This window comes from Amblyomma americanum, chromosome 4 (genome assembly GCF_052857255.1).
Source record: "Amblyomma americanum isolate KBUSLIRL-KWMA chromosome 4, ASM5285725v1, whole genome shotgun sequence".
NCBI lineage: Eukaryota > Metazoa > Arthropoda > Arachnida > Ixodida > Ixodidae > Amblyomma > Amblyomma americanum.
This window is the reverse complement of record NC_135500.1, coordinates 69,159,870-69,185,001: the sequence shown is the minus strand read 5'-3', so window position 1 is coordinate 69,185,001 and position 25,132 is coordinate 69,159,870. Positions and strand designations below refer to the sequence as shown.

At 44.5% G+C, this 25,132-nt stretch overlaps 1 protein-coding gene across 1 annotated transcript; it reads right to left on the bottom strand.

The window, feature by feature from the left end:
- Window positions 1-252: 252 nt before the first annotated feature.
- Window positions 253-21,735, bottom strand: LOC144129555 (uncharacterized). Its single transcript, XM_077663700.1, has 6 exons — window positions 21,604-21,735; window positions 12,865-13,036; window positions 11,943-12,203; window positions 989-1,245; window positions 683-763; window positions 253-270 (listed from the first exon to the last, which is right to left on the bottom strand). Exons 1-6 carry the CDS (start codon window positions 21,733-21,735, stop codon window positions 253-255), a joined length of 921 nt encoding a protein of 306 aa, XP_077519826.1.
- Window positions 21,736-25,132: the final 3,397 nt, after the last annotated feature.

Below are 25,132 nucleotides of genomic sequence, written 5' to 3'. Positions count from 1 at the left end.
GTTTTTTGAACTCAACGCTGTAGGTAGGAGGAGTCAACCAACGCGTGGAGTGCCTTTCAGACAGTCTATAGTGGTGGCTTTGCATTTGCTTTTATTTAGTTTTTAGGAAATTTCTGTGAATAAAAAGTTTCAGTCGCAGACAACATAGCCATAAATTAGGCCCATGGAAACAAATACGCGTGCACTCTTTTGATTTACGTATCACTCCGCCAATGGCAGAGCGGCATGCCACCACGGGGCTGGCTCCACGCGTTAGTTGACTCCTCCTACCTACAGCGTTGAGTTCAAAAAAAGTCAGGAGCCAAGACATTTAATTTGAGTTAAATTATAGAAATTGGGTGCACAGGACAATAATAAGTTTCTAAGAACGCCCGCAGTGTGTAGAAAGAGTTCTCGCGGTAAAAAGACGAGTTCAAATATCTCTTTAGTGCACCTTTAACACTGCCTCCTAGTCTCGTTCAATGAGGTTTGGAATTTTGCAAACATATCTTTCTTCATTGCTGAACGTGACAAAAATGCAAGGCTTGGCTACTCCACTGAGATTAAGCGCAACCAGTGGGCATTCTAGAGAAAAAAAACACTGCATTATGTGACCTGGCAAGTCCAAATCGCAGTCTTCACAAACAATTTTCCTGCAGAGCAAAACAACTTCACCATTGCTTGGGGACCCCTCATCAACTACCTCGAAAATTCTCTTAATAACGACAAATTCGCCATCTTGAGACTCAATGAGACTACTGTCACTTTTGGTGCCCCTTTGATACTGCTAGCTATGCATCACAGTTCCTCTATAAAAAAATCTGAAATATTTTTGCACTCGAGGAATGTTGTTGAGCATTAACTCCAGAGCAGCCCTTTCTGCTGGCAGAAGCAGAGGCACTTCCTTCGGCACTCCAAACATGCAGGCACCCTGCACATAGGGAGCCTTGCTCACGCGAGGTTAATGAGGAAATTCACTGCACAACTGCTGGCTCCTCAGTGGACTTGCGTTCAAAGTAAGAACAAGGTGCAGTTCCTGACTCATGATTGGCCGCTCCAAGATTTGATCAGGCACTCCATTTGCTGCCGTCACCAGTTTAACGATGTGGCTGTTCCCACTCTCGAATCCAAAGGCAGAATGGGCCCACAAGGGTCCGAAGTTACGGGCAGCTTGGGTTAGATGCATCAGCTGGTGCACATTGAAGCTCGTGCACAGCTCCCCATATAGTGCTGCAGCTCGGCGCACGAAGCGTTTCAGGAGGTGATCTGAAAAAAAAGAAAGCTATTTTACTTGTGGCATAGTCTTTCAATATATTTAATTAGGCGGCTATGTGGACACCAGCCCACTACTCTAAAACTAAGATAATTCAGTACTGTTAACAAACCATTTTCACAAGAAGTTGCGCTACACCACCACTGAGGCAATGCACTTTGGGAGTTGTGGTACCCCAGGTGGTGACCATGTTGCCATTGTGTGCACCCAAGAAGCCCACATATATGCCGGCTTCGTAGGGCAGATGGGTTATGTTGTGTTGGGTTTTATGGCACATAGGCGGCTAAGGCCATCATGCGCCAAACGCAAAGTATAGAAAATTGTCTTGTGCCGAATTTTATATGACAGAAATGATGCGGTGGTGCAAATGGCCTAAAATGTTATTTTTCACCATCTAGCGAAGGTAAAAAGCATAATTTTTCGAAATGGCCAATGGTAAAAGCTTTGAAAAAATCAGGTAACCTCAGCGGTTATCCTTTGCAGAGGAAGGACGTCGAGGCCTCCAACCAATGAAATGCACACCTCAGCATCTTCTCAGGTATGAGAAAGTGACTGAAGTGTATCACATAAGGTGAGGCATTTAAAGTTCGTTAAGACAACCAACCTCTCGTAAAAAGTTCAAAACATAAGAAATGTCAACAATTGCATTATCGCTCAAGAGTAGTGCTGGGTGAAATGGAATGCATTGGTTATAAAATTGACTAAAATACTTTTTCCTAAGTTTTTCTAGGTTTGAACACACGAATAAAATATGGTTTAGTGTGAGCTCGTCTCCGCATCTTTCACAAATGGGTTTGTCTTCTTTTGTAAGTAAGTAGTTGTGTGTGTCCTATGCGAAGACGACATAAGATTACTTCAGTGAAATTTTCCTGGCGTCTGCATGACTTCCATTCTCCCAAGAGTGGCTTTATGAAGTGTAGTTTGTTGTTGAGTTCATTATCCCACTCTTTCTGCCATTTGTTCTTTAATGTGTTATGTATCAACTTCATGCAGTCTTTAAAAGGTATGTCCACAATTTTATTTCACCATTTTGAGCTCGTACGGCTGCTGCGTCTGCTCATTCGTTACCCTCTAAGCCGACGTGGTTCGGGACCCAGCAGAATCTTATAGTATGTCCTTGTGTTGTGAAATTGTCTATTTTTTATATGATGTTGCCCACTAAGGGTTCAATTGCATTTCTTGACTGCAGCGCTGTCAGTAGGCTCAGAGAATCGGTGTATATTATACTGTTTTTGATGTTCTCATGTATTATTTTGTCCACAGTCATACAGACTGCATAGCATTCCGCAGTAAAAATTGATCCATGATTTTGTAATCTTGCTATTTTTTCCCATTTCCCAAGTACTACAACACTTCCAACAAGCATCGCTGTTTTGGAGCCATCTGTGTAAAACTCCATGTAGCTTGAATGTTTCTCTTTCAAAGCCAAGTATTCTTGTAGTAGGTGTTTATGTGGTGTTTGATTTTTACAAAACTGTGTAAGCGTGAAGTCACATGCAGTGCGAGGGCAGTGCCATGGTGGCAGTGGATCGTGTCTCGGGGCAATTTTAGGTACAGCATCTAGTATTCCCAGTTCATGGCATGCGTCTACAAAGTGTAATAGGAAAGGTTTGATCGACTGTGGTTTATTATTGAGCAGTCTTCTAGATGTGCACTTGGTATCTATGGGGTAACAAAGGTGTTTCTGTACGGATCTTATTTTTAGTACATACGCACAGGTAAGCATTGCAAGAGATTGTTCATTTGTTTCTACATATAGACTTTTATTGGGGATGTTCTGTATGCACCAGTTGATAAACGGAGAGCCAGGTTTTGTATAGGATCCAGTTTTTTCAGGTATGATCGTCATGCAGACCCATACACAATGCATCCATAGCCCAAAGTGGACCGTACTATGGAGCGGTAGATCTGTAAAAGGCACAACCTATCTGACCCCCAATGTTTCCGTGAGAGTATCTTCAGTATATTTAGCGATTGGGAAGCTTTTGTTTTTAGGGTGCTTGTGAGGTAGGAATGTGAGCTTTCTATCTAAAGTTATTCCTAGGAATTTATGCTCTTGTTTTACTTGTAGAACACTTTCATTCATGTAGAGGGTGGGATCAATCTGCACGCCCCTTTTCAGTGCGAAAAGGACGGCAACTGTTTTTGCGGAGAAAACTTAAATCCATTTTGGTCTGCCCAAGTTCCTATTTTGTTCAGTGTAAGCTGTATCTGTCTTTCGCATGTTCATAAACTGGAAGATGTGCATGAAATTTGAAGGTCGTCAACATGTACGGTATACATGATGGTCTTTCGAATTATTCGCGATATTGAGTTCATTTTTACAATAAAGAGTGTGGTACTTAGAATACACCCCTGCGGTACACCGTTTACATGGATGAATTTTTTCGAAAGCGTGCAGCCTAGACGTACACGAAAGGTTAGTTAGTTATATTGATTTTAATGACGCAAAAGCAATGAGGCTATGATGCGCCAAACATACGGCTAGAGCTTTTGTTAAAGGTTACACTTTTTATATCTAAAGTTTGTTTAAAACATTGTTTTCTCTGAGAAACTTAAAAATGCTTGAAATATCAACCAGTGATTGATCTCCTAAAAGTAACATGGGGTGTAGTGGAATGTATTCATTGTAGAGTGTTGTGAAATATTTTTTCCTCAGTTCTTCCAGTTTTGTGCAGACAATTAAAATGTGGTTTACCGTGAGTTCATCGCCACACATTTTGCAGAGAGGTTTGTCTTTTTTTGTCAGTAAGAAGTTGTGTGTGTCCAATGCGTAGTCGACACAAAATAACTTCTGTAAAACGCTCCTGATGTTTACATGACCTCCATTCTCCCAAAACGGGATTTATAGAATGTAGTTCGTTTGTCTGTTCGTCCCAATGCAACCTGCCACTTATTTCTGAGTTTACTGCGCAGTAATTAGGAAAAATCCCTCTGTGGTATGCTAACTTGTTTTATATGACCAATTCTTCCTTGTGCTGCGCAAGCATCTACTGTCTCATTACCTAAAATTCCAACATGGCTAGGGACCCAGCAGAATATAATGTTATGTTTTTGCTTTGTGATTTTAACTATGTTATGTATGATTTTTCCTATTATGGATTCAGCAGCATTTGTAGGGTGCAGCGCTTTGAGCATACTCAGTGAATTGGTGTAAATGATGCTATTTTTTGTTTTGTTTTACTATTTGGTCTACGGCTACGAGGATGGCATAACACTCCGCAGTAAATACCGATGCATACTGTGGCAATCCTATCATTTTCTCGTTTTTTCCTTGAATTACTGAAATTCCGACATGACTCTGTTTTTGAGCCATCAGTGCAAAATTCAGTGTAGGTGTCATATTTTTCTTGTAGTGCAAAAAACTCTTGCAGTATTTGCTCGTGTGGCATTTCCTCTTTGTTTACGTGTGTCTGTGTGAAGTCGCACACCGAAAGGAGGATGTACCATGGTGGCAAATATTCATGTCTTTGAGCAATATTCGGTAGGGCATCCAGCACTGCTAACTCTTCACGTTTATCTTCAAAGTGCATTATTATTGGCCTGATAAAATGTGGTTTATTATTGAATAATCCTCACGATGGGCACCTGGTAACAATGGGATAGCAGAGATGTTTAGGAAGAGAACGGGTTTTTAGGATGTACTTGCATGTAAGTGTTACTCTTCTATCCTCTAGTGTGGGCTGATTAGCTTCAACATAAAGACTATTTACCGGGGATGTTCTATATGCTCCAGTTGATAGGCGCAAACCAAGATTATGAACAGGGTCCAGTCGTTTCAAGTAGGATGCTCTTGCCGAACCATATACCACGCACCCATAGTCCAGCTTGGAGCGCACCAAAGAGCGATATATTTGCAATAGGCATGCTCTATCGGACCCCCACCGTTTTTGCGGGAGTACCTTTAATGCATTGAGGGCTTGGGATGTTCTCTTTCTAAGGTTGCTAATGTGTGGTAGAAATGTAAGCTTCTTGTCAAAAGTGACGCCTAAAAATTTATGTTCTTGTTTGATTGGCAGTGTGGTTTGATTCAAGCGCAGGTTGGGATCGACCTGTAGGCCTCGTCGTAATGAGAACAGAACAGCTACTGTTTTCTGAGGAGAGAACTTGAATCCATTTTTCTCAGCCCAAGCAGACAGTTTATTTAGTGTGATTTGCATTTGTTTCTCGCAGGACAGAATGCTGGAAGAAGTGTATGCTATCTGTAAGTCATCTACATAAACTGAATAGATTACAGACTTTGGTATTACTTTGGCTAAAGAATTCATTTTTACTATGAAGAGTGTCGTACTTAAAATACATCCCTGGGGTGTGCCATTCTCTTGGGTGAATGTCATTGACAGAGTTGCTCCTAGACGGACTCTGAATGTGCAGTTAGTCAAGAAGTTGTTCAAGCAGTTCAGCATCCCGCCGCGGATCCCTAGCTCTCCTAGGTCATGTAGGATGCCGAACTTCCACGTGGTATCATAGGCCTTCTCCAAATCGAAGAAGACCGCGATACAGTGCTGTTTGTGGATGAACGCCTCCCGGATGGCGTTTTCTAGGTGGAGAATGTGTTCAGTGGTCGAGCATGCTTTTTTAAATCCACATTGATGTACATCTAAGAGTCGACGAGATTCAAGTGTGACGGTCAGTCTAATGTTTATTATGCTTTCGAAAGATTTAGGAATGCAGCTGGTGAGGGCTATCGGTCTGTAATTGTAAGGACTTGTTGGTGGTTTTCCGGGTTTCAGAAAAGGTACTATTATTGCTTTCTTCCACTCCTCAGGTATATTCCCAGTTGTCCATATTTTGTTAAAGAATTTCAACAATACCTGCACGGCAGCCTCAGAGAGATGGGCAAGCATAGTGTAAAGCACATTATCTGGGCCTGGTGCTGTCTTTTTACCAGAAGATAATACCCTAATCAATTCCTGGAGTGTGATGGGTTGATTGTAGTCCTCGTGCATACCTGCTGCAAATGGAAGTTTTTATTTTTCTGCTATTGCTTTGTACTTCTGGAACGTATATGTGCAATTGGACGAACTGGAAACTTCAGCAAAATGCTCACCCAGTATGTTGGCCTGTTCTTCTAATGATGTTTGTGTCCCGGGTGTATACAATAGAGGAAGTGTGAAAGGGTCACTACTGAATCTACGAACCTTTTCCCACATTTTTGTTTAGGTTATTGAGCTGTTCATTAAGGACACATATTTCTGCAACGAGGATTTCTCGGCATTACTTCAAACGAATCGCGCTCTGGCCTTGGCCCTCTAAAAGGCAATCAAGTTCTCCGCTGTGGGATATCGACGCAGAGAGCCGCAAGCTTTATTTTGATGTTTTTTTTGCAAATGTGCATTCTTGTGTCCACCATACCTTATGTTTTTTTGTGTACGAGTCCTGTTTGTGGTATGGCAAGTGTAGCGGCCGATATTTTGCATGTAGTAAACTTTTTATTAATTTCATCTATGCTGAGAGCTTCACAAAAATTTTTTTTCTAGTGTGGCACTTGCTGTAAAAGGTGACCAGTCGGCGAGGTGAAGTTTCCAGCGCCGTGGTCTTGCGGGGGTGACTGGAGTAGATGATGAGAGGCTGATGATAGTAGGTAGGTGATCACTTCCCAGAGGGTCATTTAAAACATCCCATTTAAAATCGTTAAAAAGCGATGGTGATGCGAAAGCTAAATCGAGGAAGCTCATTTTTGCCGAGCTGGGGCAACAGTAAGTGGCTTTTCCCGTATTTAAAAGACACATAATAATTGAGGGGATAAAATCTTCGATTATTTGTCCCCTTGAGTCACATCGTGCGCTTCCCCAGAAAGGGGAGTGAGCGTTAAAATCTCCAACTACCAGATATGGCTCTGGAGGTTCATCTATCAGTTCTTGTAGGTCATGGACTTTTAAAGTAAAGTGTGAAGGAATGTACACGGAACAGATTGTTAGTGTTTTGTAGCTGACAATGCTGACTGCTACAGTCTCAAGTTTTGTTTTGAGCTTAATTTCTTGAGCAGGAATTCCACGTTGGACGACAACAACCGCGACGCCTCCCGAGAGTCGATTTGCCTGCTCTCGATCGCGTCTAAAAGTTTTATAATGCTTTAGGATATGCACATGTTGTGGACCAAGATTGGTCTCGTGAAGACATTAAACTGTAGGTAACAGTGACCCTAAAATATGTGTTATGTCACTGTAGTTCCGCATAAGTCCCCTGCAATTTCACTCAATTAAAAAAAAGCCATGTTTATGTTTTTGAGAGCAAATGAAGCGGGGGTTACTTATGTGGTGGGCCCGTCATGAGGGGCCTGTCTTTTTTCCGCTCAAGAGAGCTGTTCCGCCTCTGTAGTGGAGGCGGAGTTGGTGCTGTATCCATCACCTCAACCGAGGTTGTGGAGGACGGCGGAGGGGCCACGGTTGTGTTAGTTTCAGGCCTCTCACGACGGGGGAAGGTCCTGCGGGATGCCGACCCATGGACCGGCACTCCCTGCTTTGAAGGTGGCAGAGCAGCCTTCGCTGTCCCTGCCTGGGGCGTGGATGGCCCTGCCACTGGCTCTGTGAAAGCAGCCTCAGCAGGTGCCGTAGTGCTGTGTGGTGCTACGCCCCCGCGCACCACATTAGCGAAGTTAGGTTTTGCTGTGAAAGAGAATGCTTTCGTAAGCGCAAAACGCCTCCTTGCTTCTTTGAATGAAATGTTTTCTTTTGTCTTTATGGCAATTATTTCCTTTTCTTTTTTCCAGCACGAGCAAGCCCTGGACTACGCTGCATGGTCTCCTTCGCAGTTTGCGCAGCGCAGTGCTGCGTCACATTCCTCAGGATGCTGGTCTTTCGAAGCGCATTTCGCGCAGGTTTTGTGGCCGCGGCAACTTTGTGAGTCGTAGCCAAACTTTTGAGAGTTGAAACATCGGCGGGGATTGGGTATATAATGTCTGACGTTGACTTTCAAGTATCCAACTTCGATCGTTTCGGACAAGGTACTGGTGTTAAATGTGAGGACCATGTGTTTGGTATCTATTTCTTTCTTATCCCTGCGGATCTTGGTTCGGTGAACGTCGATTACATTCTGGTCGGTAAGCCCTTCAAGCATTTCAGCTTCTGTGATATGAATAAAGTCTTACTCAGAGATTACACCTCGGACTGTGTTTAGTGATCGGTGGGGGGTTACAGAGACAGATGTGCCCTATAGACGTAATGTTGGAGAGTTTGTTAAACTGGATGCTGTCGCCCAGTTCAAGAAGTAAGTCGCCGCTGGACGTTTTTGAGACCTTGTAGCCAGGGCCCAAGGTATCGGTTATGCATTTTGACACAAGGAATGGGGATATTATTCTTGCCTGTATTCCATCACTTTCACTGTGGATTACGTGGAACTTTGAAAAAGTTTGTCTCTTTTTTGAGAAAAAATCAGCTGCTTCGTTCCGCCCTCTTTTTAGAGAGCGATCAGGTATGGATAAGGGTGGAGCCATAAAAAATTTTAGTTTTTCGGTCATGGTGCCAGCCACCCACCATGGTGTCCAACAGGGGGATGGGACAGGAATTTGAAAGCAAGTCCTGCCCACGCCAGCTGTACACCTCAACTATAACCAAATATGACTCAACTCAGGGTAGTTGGCCACACAAGGTTAACCCTCGCCGCCAGGAAAACAGGAAAAAACAACCGCCACTATAACCTAATACGGCATAACACAGGGTTGTCAGCCACACATGGTTAACCCTCGCCGCCTATGAAAAGTGAAAAAAAAACCGAGAAAGGAGGAGGGGACAGGAAAGTTCTAAGAAAGATGACAGGAAAGTGAAAGACGGAGGGGAGGACAGGAAAAGGGGACTAGCGATTTCCCCCGGTCGGGCCAGGCCGGGGGTGCCGTCTACAGAAAGCTGGGGCCAAAGTGGTGTGTTGCTTCCGCTGAGGGGCCTTAAAGGTCCAAACCCTTGGCATCGGCTCAACCACCAGGATCCCCTTTTCCCCGGTCACGGCGATGCCACGCACGGCGAAGCGCAGGTGCTCGGGTCCGTGGTGATGCACTGTTCACCATCATCCTCCTGCAGGGATGTCCCTGCTGATGCTCGGGAACCCGTGGTGTCGCCACTCACCAACGCCTGCAAGCTGCAGACGCCCCCCTGCCGGGACGTAGGGCAGATGGCTTCAGGAGCGTAAATTGCTGGGCTAGTTGGTTCATAATGTTGTCCTGCGTCTGTGTTCCGCTGGTTCCACCCTGGCAGATGGCTTCTATCAGATCAGCACTATGGACTGTGACTGCTGCACCTAACAGAGTATCCTGGATTCCTTGTTTTCATGAAAAACGACAGGTCCTCACAACAGCTAGCACAGAGCAGTTGTTACTATATGATGCAACGAGAAAGTGTGCAGCAACAAAGGTGTAGAAACGTGGAATAATTCCAGATAATTTGTCAAACATCAACCTTTGACAATACATAAGAGTGGTCTTTTAATATTGTGCCATTTACGCCGGAATATTGCCGATGCCTCATTTAATGTTTTCCGTGTTAAAGAAAAGAAACAGAGCCAACAAGCGCCCGTCCTGTTTGTCTCCCTGCATCCGTGTCTGTATAGCGCTATATGGCAAGCAAGCCGGCATGTTCAGTCATCGAACAAATGTTCAGGCCAGTACAGAGAAAGCAGTGAGTCGCACGGTAAGTGCTTTGGCTGTTAAAATCATATGCTGAAACAAAAAAATGCAGAAGCAATCCTCTCAAAAATTCACTTGAAATTTGCAAAGCTAATGACCACTGAACCAAAACATTAAACACTCAAAATCTGCCCGATTCAGCTCTTTCTCATTTCACACTGAAAAAAGGTTTGTCACAGCTGAAAACATCATAGCCCTTTTGTACTGCTCGGCTTTCTTGCTGGTAAGCCACAATTCACTAAGTGGATATATTTATGAGTTTATTGCTGTAAGAATAAGAAACAGAAAAACAAGCACTTGACGCTTGTTTAAACAAAGAGGATGATGAAGACAGCAAGTTTGTGATATCTGCCTTTTTAATAAAACCCCCTGTGTTCAACATGCAAACAGGCTCCCAAATTAATTCTGGTTTGAAGTTTGCTACAAGTGGGCATAGTGGAATCCTACAAGTGAGGTGCTTGCTGTGTGAAATAGAGGTCACTGGCATGTCCTTTTCATTCGCTGGCGAGCTTTGCCCAAAATGACCATTAATTTTTCATTGGCATGCAGAACACCGCTGCATACAGTTAGCATGTGCTCCTGTAAGAAAACATTATTAGTATTACTAATGTAAGAAATGAAAATGAACGAAACGCTGCTGTTTTTGGTGCCATATTTTGTACTTCCAACTGGGCACTGCTCATGCAGTTAATTACAGCGGAGGCCTTATCATAAATGCATCCTACTGCTTCATTCTTGTTTCCTAAATGATTCATTTTTCTTGCGATTTTGTAGACAACGCACACACAAGCAAACAAACACACAGACACTACTACAAGGTACGGTCACTTTGGTTTGTAAGGGTTTAACGTAACAAAGCAACTCAGGCTATGAGAGACGCCGTAGTGAAGGGCCCCGGAAATTTCGACCACCTGGGGTTCCTTAACGTGCACTGACATTGCACAGTACACGGGCCTCTAGAATTTCACCTCCATCGAAATTCGACCGCCGCGGCCAGGATCAAACCCGCGTCTTTCGGGCCGGCGGCCGAGCGCCATAACCACTCAGCCACCGCGGCGGCCCGTACGGTCACTTTGAGACATTATGTTCAGTGCCATCTAGCCTGCTAGTAGCACTGCATGCCTTTCTATGCTGTAGCAACACTGCACTCCAGATTGTGTGAATTAAGAAACCGCAGGCCTAGGAAAGATTATATTTTTGCTAAGAACACAGTTAACACCCTGTACCTTGCATTGTTAGAATAATTTTTTGGAGAATGAAAAGTAAAAGCCAGGCACTTTTATAAATATGGGTAACAATTTTTTTGTTGCATGTTTCTTTGTAATGATGCATGAATCATCTTTTGGTACTCGCGAACAATTCCTCCGTACTTTACAACTAAATTTCTTCTCATGTTGTTTTTGTTTTAACAACAATGGCTGCAATGTCAAAGGTCAGTATACATCACATGAGGCATCAAAAAACTGCAATATAATGACTACTTCGTCATTTGAATTCAGTACAACACTAAAGCAAGCCTGTTTCAAGAACCGGAATGACAATGAATGAAGCAGCAGTGATAATACTACAGTTTTTTCAAGCCTCATGTAGCCTATACTAACTTTTTAGGTGACAGCCATCGTTCTGGTGTTGAAACAGTAACAGCATGACACAAGAAATGCGATCATGAACTATTCATCAGTCATAGTTGGCAGACGTCACGTGCCGATCTATGTAATGCCTTACACATAAATAAAAATAAAAATCATGCCATCAGAACTTGGTGTAGATGCTGCTTTAACCCGCTAGCAGACTTGGGACGAGCCAGGCTCGTCATAAGCAGACTGTCATTTCTGGGCATTAAGAGTCCAGCTTGTACATTTTCTGGCAATCTTTGTCTGCTTTAAGGAAAGTAGGGCTCGTCCAAAACATCTTTTTGGTTGCCACAAGATGGAAGCAAAGGTACCAAAGGACCATTCCGGTACCACTGTAGAATAAACGTCTATTAGAGGATTAATCCAGAGTGCATATAAAATCTTAAGGTTGGAATGCAGAATGAAATAACTATGCTCCAGACAGAATATTTGGCCTCACCTGCATAACTGATGGCAGCAGATGAAAGTTGCTCTTGTAGAAGTATAAAAATTGCCTCGCAGAGAAGGGCAAAGTGCCTCAAAAATTGAGCAGGGAGGGTGTTCAGGCAACACGGCACACAGTAAAAAAGCAGCCAGTTTCGCCACTTGTGTGCTTTCCAGTAGTGCCTCTCCTGGATTGTGCGAGGCAGACGGGTGACCTGATGTGGTGGTCGAATGCCGGTGAGACGTTTGTTGAGGGCATTCACGGTACTTGGCCGTCCTGCAAATGCAATCATTATAAGTGACCCATAAGTAGTGCTATGCGAGGGTGAATAGTTTTTTCCTATGGTCGGACACAATTCAAGAAGACAGCGGCTTTTACCCATCAGAGGACCCCCGCTTCCAGCCAACGGCGTCACCTGATTCTCATGACTTTGCTAGCGCGGCAATGCAGGGAGCAGCGCCACAATGAAAACAGGAGTCTATCCCTGGACATAGTGGGAAGGGATCACCCCCTTTCGTCTGCCACTCCCTGCTTGGTCACATCAGCAGGGTCATGAAAATCGGCCGACGCCACTGGTTGGAAGGGTCCCTTTGACAGAGAAAAGCCACTGCGTTCTTAAGTTGTATCCGTCTATAAGTGTCGTCAATAAATGCGTGAATCTATGCAGTCTGTCTCTCGGCACACGGGTAAATATTGAGGCATGTCAACTAAACCTTGTTACAGTACTATGCTCGTTTTGTACTGTCACTACAGCAGTGTCCATACTTTGCGCTCCTGTACCTTTTCTGAATATGTACCAATAAGCTTAGCTACAAGAACTGCTTAGTATGCATGTTATGTTAGGTGCAATCCTTGAAAGAGCAACAAAGCATAGTTCACCACACCGCCTTATGTCAGCTAGAAAACACGAAAACCCAGGTCATGAACAAATGCTCACCTATGTAGAACTTCTCACGGCAGCTGGATGAATCAAACCAGTACTCTGTAAACTGCCTTGACGCACCAAGCAGCACACAGTGCATATATTCAACCGTATAGCACGACACAAGGTCAAGGTACTTCAAGGACCACAAAGGTGATGGTCCTTTTAGGCCATTGACCGATGCCTTCTACAGCATGGCAAGCTTCATATTCTTTCGGACACCCTTTGATGTCCTCTCCTCTGCTGGTGGCTCAGTGCTGGTATAAACAGCCGTCCTGAAAAAAAATTGAAAAATTGGTTTTCAAGGAAGGGAAATGGTGTAGTAATTGTCTCACATCTAGGCCAACACCGACACCACTGCTTAAGAGAAGGAAGGAAGGTGGGAGCGAAAGAAGAAGGAGAAAAAGAGGTGCCGTAGTGGAGGTCTCCAGAATAATTTCAACCACCTGGGGCTCTTCACATGCACTGACATCACACAACATATAGGCACCTTTTTGCATTTTGCCTCCATTGAAACGTGGCCACCGCAGCCGGGTTCGAACCCGGGAACTCCGGCTCAGTAGTTAAGTGCCCTTCCTAAACTGCCATAAAGATCACCAGAGATTAAGGCCAAAATTGTACAAAGAAAACATTAAAAAAAAGAAATCCACCAAAAGGCTACAACAAAGCATAACATGTTTACTGTCCAGTACGGTTTCCAAAGAGATTCTACTACAAAATGCACAAATTATGTAGTACTGCCAAACTTTTCTACGATAAAAATGTTAGTTATATTGATTTTAATGGCGCAAAAGCAACTGAGGCTATGATGCGCCAAACACACGGTTAGAGCTTTTGTTAAAGGTTACGCTTTTTATATCTAAAGTTTGTTTAAAACATTAGCTTCTCAGAGAAAATTAGAAATGCTTGAAAAATCAACCAGTGCTTGGTCTCCTAAATGTAACATAGGGTGTAGTGGGGCGTATTCATTGTAGAATGTTGTGAAATATTTTTCCCTCAGTTGTTCCAGTTTTGTGCATACAATTATAATGTGGTTTACCGTGAGTTCATCGCCACAGATTTCGCAGAGAGGTTTGTCTTTTTTTGTTAGAAAGAAGTTGTGTGTAAGGTGTGTGTGTCCAATGCGTAGTCGACACAAAATAACTTCTGTAAAACGCTCCTGATGTTTACATGACCTCCATTCTCCCAAAACGGGTTTTATAGAATGTAGTTCGTTTGTCTGTTCGTCCCAATGCAACCTGCCACTTATTTCTGAGTTTACTGCGCAGTAATTTAGAAAAATCCCTCTGTGGTATGCTAACTTGTTTTATATGACCAATTCTAGCTTGTGCTGCGCAAGCATCTGCTGTCTCATTACCTAAAATTCCAACATGGCTAGGGACCCAGCAGAATATGTTATGTTTTTGCTTTGTGATTTTAACTATGTTATGTATGATTTTTCCTGTTATGGGTTCAGCAGCATTTGTAGGGTGTAGCGCTTGGAGCATACTCAGTGAAACGGTGTAAATGATGCTATTTTTTGTTTTCTTTTAATATTTGTTCTACGGCTACGAGGATGGCGTAACACTCCGCAGTAAATACCTATGCATACTGTGGCAATGGTATCATTTTTTCGTTTTTTCCTTGAAATACTGCACTTCCGACATTAGTTTCTGTTTTTGAGCCATCAGTGTAAAATTCCGTGCAGGTGTCATATTTTTCTTGTAGTGCAAAGAACTCTTGCAGTATGTGCTCATGTGGCATTTCCTCGTTGTTTACGTGTGTCAGTGTGAAGTCACACACCGAAGGGAGGCTGTACCATGGTGGCAGATATTCATGTCTTTGTGCAATATTCGGTAGGGCATCCAGCACTGCTAACTCTTCACATTTATCTTCAAAGTGCATTATTATTGGCCTGATGAAATTTGGTTTATTATTGAATAATCTTCTCGATGGGCACCTGGTAACAATGGGATAGCAGAGATGTTTAGGAAGAGAACGGGTTTTTAGGATGTACTTGCATGTATGTGTGACTCTTCTATCCTCTAGTGTGGGCTGATTAGCTTCAACATAAAGACTATTTACCAGGGATGTTCTATATGCTCCAGTTGATAGGCGCAAACCAAGATTATGAACAGGGTCCAGTCGTTTCAAGTAGGATGCTCTTGCCGAACCATATACCACGCACCCATAGTCCAGCTTGGAGCGCACCACAGAGCGATATATTTGCAATAGGCTTGCTCTATCGGACCCCCACCGATTTTGCGAGAGTACCTTTAATGCATTGAGGGCTTGGGATGTTTTCTTTCTAAGGTTGCTAATGTGTGATAGAAATGTAAGCTTCTTCTCAAAAGTGACGCCTAAAAATTTATGTTCTTGTTTGATTGGCAGTGTGGTTTGATTCAAGCACAGGTTGGGAAGGACCTGTATGCCTCGTCGTAATGAGAACAGAATAGCTACTGTTTTCTGAGGAGAGAACTTGAATCCATTTTTCTCTGCCCAAGCTGCTAGTTTATTTAGTGTGATTTGTATTTGTCTCTCGCAGGACAGTATGCTGGAAGAAGTGTATGCTATCTGTAAGTCATCTACATAAACTGAATACATTACAGACTTTGGTATTACTTTGGCTAAATAATTCATTTTTACTATGAAGAGTGTCATACTTAAAATGCATCCCTGTGGTGCGCCACTCTCTTGGGTGAATGTCATTGACAGAGTTGCTCCTAGACGGACTCTGAATGTGCGGTTAGTCAAGAAGTCGTTCAAGCAGTTCAGCATCCTGCCACGGATCCCTAGCTCTGCTACATCATGTAGGATGCCGAACTTCCACGTGGTATCATGGGCCTTCTCCAAATTGAAGAAGACCCCGATACAGTGCAGTTTGTGGATGAACGCCTCCCGGATGGTGTTTTCTAGGCGAAGAAGGTGATCAGTGGTCGAGCATGCTTTTTTAAATCCACATTGATGTACATCTAAGAGTCGACGAGATTCAAGTGTGACGGTCAGTCTAATGTTTATTATGCTTTCGAAAGATTTAGCAATGCAGCTGGTGAGGGCTATCGGTCTGTAATTGTTAGGACTTTTTGGTGGTTTTCCTGGTTTCAGAAAAGGTTCTATTATTGCTTTCTTCCACACCTCATGTATATTCCCAGTTGTCCATATTTTGTTAAAGAATTTCAACAATGCCTGCACGGCAGCATCAGAGAGATGGGCAAGCATAGTGTAATGCACATTATCTGGGCCTGGTGCTGTGTTTTTACCAGAAGATAATACCCTAATCAATTCCTGGAGTGTGATGGATTGATTGTAGTCCTCGTGCATACCTGCTGCAAATGGAAGTTTTTGTTTTTCTGGTATTGATTTGGAACGTATTTGTGTAATTGGACGAACTGGAAACTTCAGCAAAATGCTCACCCAGTATGTTGGCCTGTTCTTCTAATGATGTTTGTGTCCCGGGTGTAGTCAATAGAGGAAGTGTGAAAGGGGTATGGTCACTACTGAATCTACGAACCTTTTCCCACATTTTTGTTTAGGTTATTGAGCTGTTTATTGAGGACACATATTTCTGCCACGAGGATTTCTCGGCATTTCGTCGAACGAATCGTGCTCTGGCCTTGGCCCTCTTAAAGGCAATCAAGTTCTCCGCTGTGGGATGCCGATGCAGAGAGCACCAAGCTTTATTTTGTTGTTTTTTTGCCAATGTGCATTCTTGTGTCCGCCATACTTTATGTTTTTGTGTACGAGTCCTGTTGTTTGTGGTATGGCAAGTGTAGCGGCCGATATTATGTATGTAGTAAACTTTTCATTAATTTCGTCTATGCTGAGATCTTCACAAAAATCTTTTTTCTAGTGTGGCACTTGCTGTAAAAAGTGACCAGTCGGCGAGATGAAGCTTCCAGCGCAGTGGTCTTGTGGGGATGACTGGAGTAGACGATGAGAGGCTGATCACTTCCAGAGGGTCATTTAAAACATCCCATTTAAAATCGTTAAAAAGCGATGGTGATGCGAAAGCTAAATCGAGGAAGCTCATTTTTGCCGAGCTGGGGCAACAGTAAGTGGCTTTTCCCGTATTTAAAAGACACATAATAATTGAGGGGATAAAATCTTCGATTATTTGTCCCCTTGAGTCACATCGTGCGCTTCCCCAGAAAGGGGAGTGAGAGTTAAAATTTCCAACTACCAGATATGGCCCTGGAAGTTAATCTATCAGTTCTTGTAGGTCATGGACTTTTAAAGTAAAGTGTGGACGAATGTACACGGAACAGATTGTTAGTGATTTGTAGCTGACAATGCTGACTACTACAGCCTCAAATTTTTTTTGAGCTTGATTTCTTGAGCAGGGATTCCACGTTGGACAACAATCGCGACGCCTCCTGAGAGTCGATTTGCCTGCTCTCGATCACGTCTAAAAGTTTTATAATGTTTTAGGATATGCACATGTTGTGGACCAAGATTGGTCCACAACCCTACAATATGTGACCCTAAAATATGTGTTATGTCACTGTAGTTCTGCACAAGTCCTCTGGAATTCCACTGAATTAAAAAAGGCATGTTTATGTTTTTGAGAGGAAATGAAGCGGAGTTTACTTATGTGGTGGGCCCGTTATGAGGGGCCTGTCTTTTTTCCGCTCAAGAGAGGTGTTCCGCCTATGTAGTGGAGGCGGAGTGGGTGCTGTATCCATCACCTCAACCGAGGTGCTGGAGGACTGCGGAGGGGCCACGGTTGTGTTAGTTCCAGGCCTCTCCCGACGGGGGGAGGTCCTGCGGGATGCCGACCCATGGACCGGCGCTCCCTGCTTTGAGGGTGGCAGAGCAGCCTTCGCTGTCCTTGTATGGGGCGTGGATGGCCCTGCCACTGGCTCTGTGAAAGCAGCCTCGGCAGGTGGCGTAGTGCTGTGTGGTGCTACGTCCCCGCACACCACATCAGCGAAGTTGGGTTTTGCTATGAAAGAGATCGTGTTTGTAAGCGAAAAACGCCTCCTTGTTTCTTTGAATGAAATGTTTTCTTTTGTCTTTATGGTAATTATTTCCTCTTCTTTTTTCCAGGACGGACATGCCCTGGAGTACGCTGCATGGTCTCCTTCGCAGTTTGCGCAGCGCAGTGCTGCGTCACATTCCTCAGAATGCTGGTCTTTAGAAGCGCATTTCGCGCAGTTTTTGCGGCCGCGGCAACTTTGTGAGCCGTGGTCAAACTTTTGACAGTTGAAACATCGGCGGCGATTGGGTATATAATGTCTGACGTTGACTTTCAAGTATCCAAATTCGATCGTTTCGGGCAAGGTACTGGTGTTAAATGTGAGGACCATGTGTTTGGTATCTATTTCTTTGTTATCCCTGCGGATCTTGATTCGGTGAACGTTGATTACATTCTGATCGGTAAGCCCTTCAAGCATTTCAGCTTCTGTGATATGGATGAAGTCTGATTCAGAGATTACACCTCGGACTGTGTTTAGAGATTGGTGGGGGTTACAGAGAGAGAAATGTCCCCTATAGACGTAATGTTGGAGAGTTTGAAAAACTGGATGCTGTCGCGCAGTTCAAGAAGTCGTTGCTGGACATTTTTGAGACCTTGTAGCCAGGGCCCAAGGTATCAGTTGAGCATTTTGACACAAGGAATGGGAATATTATTCTTGCCTGTATTCCGTCAATTTCACTGTGGATTACGTGGAGCTTTGAAAATGTTTGTCTCTTTTTTGAGAAAAAATCAGCTGCTTCGTGCCGCCCTCTTTTTAGAGAGCGATCAGGTTTGGATAAGGGTGGAGCCATAAAAAATTTTAGTTTTTCGGTCATGGTGCCAGCCACTCACCACGGAGTCCAACAAGGGGCCGGGACAGGAACTTGAAAGGAAGTGCTGCCCACGCCAGCTGTACACCTCAACTATAACAAAATATAACTCAACTCAGGGTAGTTGGTCACACAAGGTTAGCCCTCGTTACCAGGAAAACAGGAAAAACCAAGTGAGTAGGATATAGAAGAGTTGTGAGACAGAGATAGGAAAGTGAAAGATGGAGAGGAGGATAGGAAAAGGCAACTGCCGATTCCCCCCGGTCGGGTCAGGCCGGAGGTACCGTCTGCAGGAAGCTAGGGGCAAAGTGGTGTGTTGCCTCCGCCAAGGGGCCTTAAGGGTCCAAACGCTCGGCATCGGCTCAACCACCAGGATCCCCTTTTCCCCGGACACGGCGATGCCACGCACAGCTAGGCGCGAGTGCTCGGGTCCGTGGTGATCCACGGTTCACCATCATCCCCTTGTGGGGATGTCCCTGCGGATGCTCGGGAACCCGCGGTGTCGCCACTCATCGACGCCTGCAAGCTGCAGGCGCCCTCCTGCGGGGTACGATAAAAATGGCAATGCACCTGATACTCCAAAGTCAAATACTAGTGCTGCTGGCAAGACATTGCCAATATATCTGCTGGACGTTTAAAAAGTGATTGTTACATAATTTAAACGCAAATTATTTTCTTTATTCCAAGCTATCTTTTAAAATGTTTGGCGCCATGCACTCTGCGCTAATAGTTTATAACGTGTAATGAACTTCTGGTGGTTTTCAGTTGGTTCAGATCAACACTGCTGCTTAATGAAGTGTTTTCAACTAAAGAAAAGGAATCAATTTAAGCAAGAGAGCTTTAAGGCCATCAGCACGGTGAAAAAATAGTCATGGCTGTAGGTTAAACATCTTTTGAAGGACTCTTACTACAGTATATAAGAATGCAAAAGATATTACATGTAGAATGGGTGCCTCTCATGTTGAAACACAAAGACAGCCTAGTACTCTTCTTTAACTACACTCTTTCAGTAACAGGCGTAGGTTAAGTGCTGATGTAACCAATACACTCTTACCCAGCTGTTCACTACCTTTGGACTACTAATTGCAGTCGAATAAAACTGAAGAATGAAGCAGCTTTTCCCCGTCAAACGACCCCCTTCCGGCTATGGCGTCCGCTGATTCTCATGAACCTGTTAGTGTGAATATGCAAGGAGGGGACTGTCCCCTTTCATCTGCTACTCCCTGCATTGTCACGCCAGCAAGCTCATGATAACTGCCCAATGCCACTGCTTGGAAGAGGGTCCTTTGACAGCGAATATCCAACTGTTTCTGAATTGTAACCAACTGAAGCTTACTAAGAGAGAGTCGTGTACTAACAGCACAAGTGCCATCTCTTGTTTTGGTTGCCTTAAGCTGCCGAAAGGGAAGCTGGTATATGCCACCTCTTTAATGACATTACAAACCAGGGCACAATGTTAATGGTGCTGCAGACGACTGCAAAGAAATCTATCATAAACAACAGGTGCTATGATGTAACTGCAACTTCTTTGCTGACAAGGTGGCCAACAGGCCATGGCCTGGCTCTAAAACAAACTGCTGATTGAACATTACACCACCCTGAAACAGTGTCTGCTTGTTGACAAAAATCATCTAAAACAGCATATATGGTGACTCTGCATGCAGCTCAAACAGGTAGGCAAGTGTAGCAATTGGCATCAACAACATCACTAGCTCTTGAACAGGTCGCAGTACAGAACTTCGCTGCAAACTGGCCATGCGTCTGAAGTTCTACATAGATCGAAGGGCCATCATGAATGTTAACAAGTATATGGTCTAAAAATGGAGTTATGGCATTTATTAGCTCCCCTCTCGGCTCCCAAAGATGATGAAAGCTGAGGACAGTACTTGCAGAGGTATCATTACACTCTCTTCGAGCAAGGTACACAGGTAGTAGTCCAATATTGCAATATCAGCACAAGCAAACCGGATTACATTGATGAGGAGTGGCAGTGGCTTTAAATATGCAAAATTAGTTTTGTTGAGCAATCACTAAACTGCCAGCAACAAGATGGCTCGAAGGCACTAATAATAAATATTAGTGAAGTGGCGTTCTTACCTTCTTGCAGTTTCCCACATGGTAGGCACCAGCGGCAATCGAAAAGACCATTAAACTGCGTGTGGTTACCAACAGATTCTCTTGCAGGGGCATCCACACACACACATGAAAAGTTACATTTTCGAAGCAACAGCTGAAGCCCCATATTGCCAGACAACCTCACCAAAAGTTTGCACTGCCTTCACAAATTCTCCCACAAACAGCATCATGTCAGGGTGTTTGCGTCCAAACCACAAGCCAGCAAGAAAAGAGTTCTCCGTGCGATGAGGCAGTGGTAGTTCATTGACACATAGCTGAATAGGCCGGACTGATGAATTATTGCACTTGAAGAATGGGCTGCATCAGTGTTCACTGTCAACGTCAAATCACTCCACTTTAGAAGTCCCTGTTGGCGCATTCTTTTGCACACTTCCACATTGCCAATGTCGGTTATTATTTTACTTCCAGAAATAGCTGCCTCGGCCAATTTGGACATATTTGCAAAACGTAAACTTCCAACTTTGTCTCTGACAAGGCGAAGCTGTTCTTTAAGGTTCAAGGAAGCAAAATAACAGCCTCTTTTCTTGACAGTGCGCAATTCTACTTGTGTTTTGCACACTTTGCAAGAAAGCATCTGACTGTCACTGCTGGTCTGGAGGGATCACATGCACACTTCGCAGTAGAAGTGGCGCTGTACGAGACTTGTGCATTTCCGTGCCCACAACTTTCTGAACAGGTATTTTGAGCGTGGTAGGCCTGACCACTGATACCCGAACAAGGCATCTACCAACTTCAGCAAGACGTCAAGCGCTGACCAAGTCAGCCCGTTAGCCACAACAAAGGCCATTATGAGAACTGCCTCAGCCAATGTCGTCGACGAGCCACGCAGTGTTTTGCGTCCAAATTCCTGCATACATTAAGATCAGCGCTGTCAAATTGTGGCACAGTACTGCCGCGCGGCCCAGCGGCACCATCGTCTTCGCCGTCATCCGGGTCATCGTACTCCTCGCTGCTGCTGCTGCAGTCACCCTCGCTTGTGGCATTCATTCGTGGTTCTACTTCGTCAGTGTGCGACAGAGAACTATTGTCGGCCCCACTGCTGTCGTCCAACTGACAGCGTTTATCGCTGCTGCCAGTTTCGGTTGCGGCCCCGAAGTGAGATTCACTGCTTGGTTGGTTCGGCCCGGCGGCACTAGAGCTGGCTCCAGATTCTACGCTAGCGGAGTCGGAGACATAAGTCGGGTTCCCGTTACCAAACGTTGCAGGCGACGTGAGTGACCGCTGCTTATTGAACCACGCTGTTGAGCGTGGCAAAACAAACGGGCGGCTTTCATTTTCCAGATATAGCTTGCGGCGTTTTGGAGTCGCAGGCTGGCTGCCGTGGCTCATGGCGGCGTGATGCAAAGCGATTTCGGAGGATATTGCCTGTAGAAAAGTCGCCGCACTCGATTCACAGGAGGATAATAAACGTGGAGTAAAAAAAACGATGGATGGATAAGATAGAAGAATATAACTGAACCCTTGAAATTGGACGGCGGCTCACGTCACCTAGCGCCATCCGCCGTGCGGCAGCGTTTTGGTGGTTTTGTTTTGAGACGGACGACACACAAGCAGACGACACAAAATATTTTTGTGACTGTCGTCGCAACAAAAAGTAGCCCTCGCTGAGAACTGTTTTCGAGTTCGTTACCTTGGTTTGTTTAGCGAAAGCCTGTTATCCGTGTCGTATCGACGACCGCACTTGTTACGATTAGAAATCGAAAATGCTCTGCTGCAACGCTCCGATTCTTTATTTCAAGTCAGCGTAACAAGAAGCCGGTCCTTAGATTCACGTAATCTCGGCGGGCTGCAGCTCTAGAAACAGGGCTTCAATGTTTTGTTTTTTTTCTGACACCGGAGCCGCCAAGCGCAATTCATGTGTTTGAGAAGTTTGTGGCATCATGTTCCAAGACAGCAAGCTTATTCAGAAGTAGTGCATGCATGCTTCCTACACATGCGTGATTATATACCGTTCCCTTGTCCGGGCCTTTGAGAACTAGGATAAAGGGGCGAAAGGACATTTTTTTTAAGAATTAGCTGCTCAGCTATAGTTGATTTGTGAGACACAATAAAAGGATTTTAGCGCCGTAGGAACACACGAAAGAAGGGCGCTTTGCCCCCGTGTTGCCTTCAGACTTATTGTGTGTGTACAGTCGGGTACAGTAGTCTGTGGACCACGTGTTGCTCAAACAAAGGCGGTGGTAGTTCTGCTGTTAGCCGGCAGCTGGAGACCAAACTTGTGGAGGTGAAAGCTGGAATTTTGTTCTTTCATCTCTGTCAGTGCGGTCTCCAGCCGGCGCGGCTAATAGACGAGATATCGGCTTCGTTTGAGGAACGCGCGTGGACCGGCCAGAGTCTTTTCTCTCCGACTGTACGTCTTGGTGCTAGAACCACTCCTTCTGATAATTTGCAAACTTTCTTGAAAGCATTGCAAGCAAACCAAGCATACGGAAATGAACGCAGTTGTGTATTCAGTATATACAAGAAACGTACGTAGCTCGCGCGAAATTTCTTGGACCTGCAGTGATATAAGTTTTCCGCCGGCTGCATCCCATCTGCGTGTGCCGTCTTTTTTTTTCTTTAATGTGTTCACATACAATGTCTGTACCTTCGAGTCCACTTCTTATATTCGCTTGTCGCGCGCATATATGTGCCTCTCATTCGGTGGTTGTTCCATATGCCGCGTTCATTGAGTGGATGTCGTCATTTTAAAGTCTAATTATCTGTCGCCCACCACGGTTGCTCAGTATGGCGCTAAGCTGCTGACCTCAAAGACGCGGGTTCGATCGCGGCCGCGGCGAGCCAATTTCGATGAAGGCGAAATTCTGTAGGCCCGATGAACTGTACGATGCCAGTGCACGTTAAAGAACCCCTGCAGGTGGTGGAAATTTCCGGGGCCCTTCACTACGGCCTCCCTCATAGCATCAGTTGATTTGGGACATTAAGTCCCCCTAAACCTAATTCCCTGAACCTAATTGTTTGTCGAGCCTGCGAGGTTTTTCATGAGCCTTGTTCACTGTATGCTGCTGCGGTGATCGACTGAGGTGATAGTACTCGGCTGCTTATCCGAAAGTGCAAGTTTGATCCCACGGCGGTGGTATTCCGACAGAGGCGAAGCGCTAGAGTCTGTGCGATGTCAGTGCACGTTAATGAACCCCAGGTGGTCGAAATTTCCGGAGGCCTTCACTACGACGTTCCTATTAACCTGAGGGATCGCTTTGTTACGTTAAGCTTCCTATACCATAAAACTTAATTATTCACTATGCATGTGTTTTTTTCCTCTGAGAAATGAAGGTTTTATCTCACATATATGCGAAAGAAAGAAATCCAAAAAGTTGCGAATTCAGCGAAAGCTAGTCGTGAAAAACAATGCTATACGCAACAGACAGCCCTCAAATAGCCTTCCGCCGCCCGAGTGATTCGATCGCCCGATCGAAAATCTCTCACAACGCCTGGGGCGTTACAAAGATATAATATGCGAGATAAATTCTCCAGCGCGGGCCGACAACGGTATGCGGGGTGTTTACCCACAGGCCGGCTGCCTATCAAAGTTCATGTCGGCTGCTTTTATATTGTCTCGAGCAGGGTCCAAACACTTACCCGTTTCCGATATGACCCTCGACAGGATGTATCGGTGCGGTAGAGAACAATTATGGGAAACTATACAGAACTCTTCAAAGCACCTCGATCGAGGGCGTTCTTCTGCATATTTTGCGCCATTCCGTGTTGTAGCGCACATCTGCAATTTTTTTTTTCAGAGCCAAGCCCTTCCTGCTCGCACCTTTCATTCTTTTGCTTTTATAGCATAAATTCTTTCAGTGCATATATTTACATGTCCAGCAATCTATATATTTCCTCGGATGAAATAAAGTGGCTGTTTGGGCTTGTTGGTCAGTGATCATAGTTAAAGAATGCAGTGCAAAAAGACAAGGACAAACGAAGAAGTGGACAGGGCTGGCGCTGCAATCCTGTACACTTCTTGGTTTGTCCTTGTCTTTACGCGCTGCATTCTTTAACCATGTGTATTTCCTCCTCTGCTGGTCAGTGACAATAGTATATGATACCACGCACCTTGCCAGAAGATACTTATTTTGCAACAGTTCTAGATTCTTCAAGCACTTGCTGCACTTAAAAAACGTTCCAAAGTAATTTTTATTTTTGCAGATTGCCAGAAGTTCCAATTTAGAGCACAGACAAAAGACCAAAATCAAGAGCCGCCGAACAGAGCCTTTATATCTTCAAATCAGACCCGAAAATGTTTCAGCGCTGTCTGAGAACTAGGCCCACATTTTTTAGGTATGTGCTGCACACTGGAACGTTTCAGGTAATGTTTCTTGTCGTAAGCCACAAAAGATTTGCTGCTTAAATCACATATATGCCTTTTTTGTTTTCCTCCCTGTTTCTT

Excerpts from the sequence above, each read along its gene's own strand:
- LOC144129555 (XM_077663700.1), bottom strand. The coding sequence starts at position 21,735 with ATGAATGCCACAAGCGAGGGTGACTGCAGCAGCAGCAGCGAGGAGTAC. Across the intron at positions 1,246-11,942 it reads TGCTGCCATCAGTTATGCAG|ATCACCTCCTGAAACGCTTC; the intron begins GTGAGGCCAAAT and ends CTTTTTTTTCAG. Across the intron at positions 764-988 it reads ACCTTGTTCTTACTTTGAAC|TATCAAAGGGGCACCAAAAG; the intron begins GCAAGTCCACTG and ends CATAGCTAGCAG.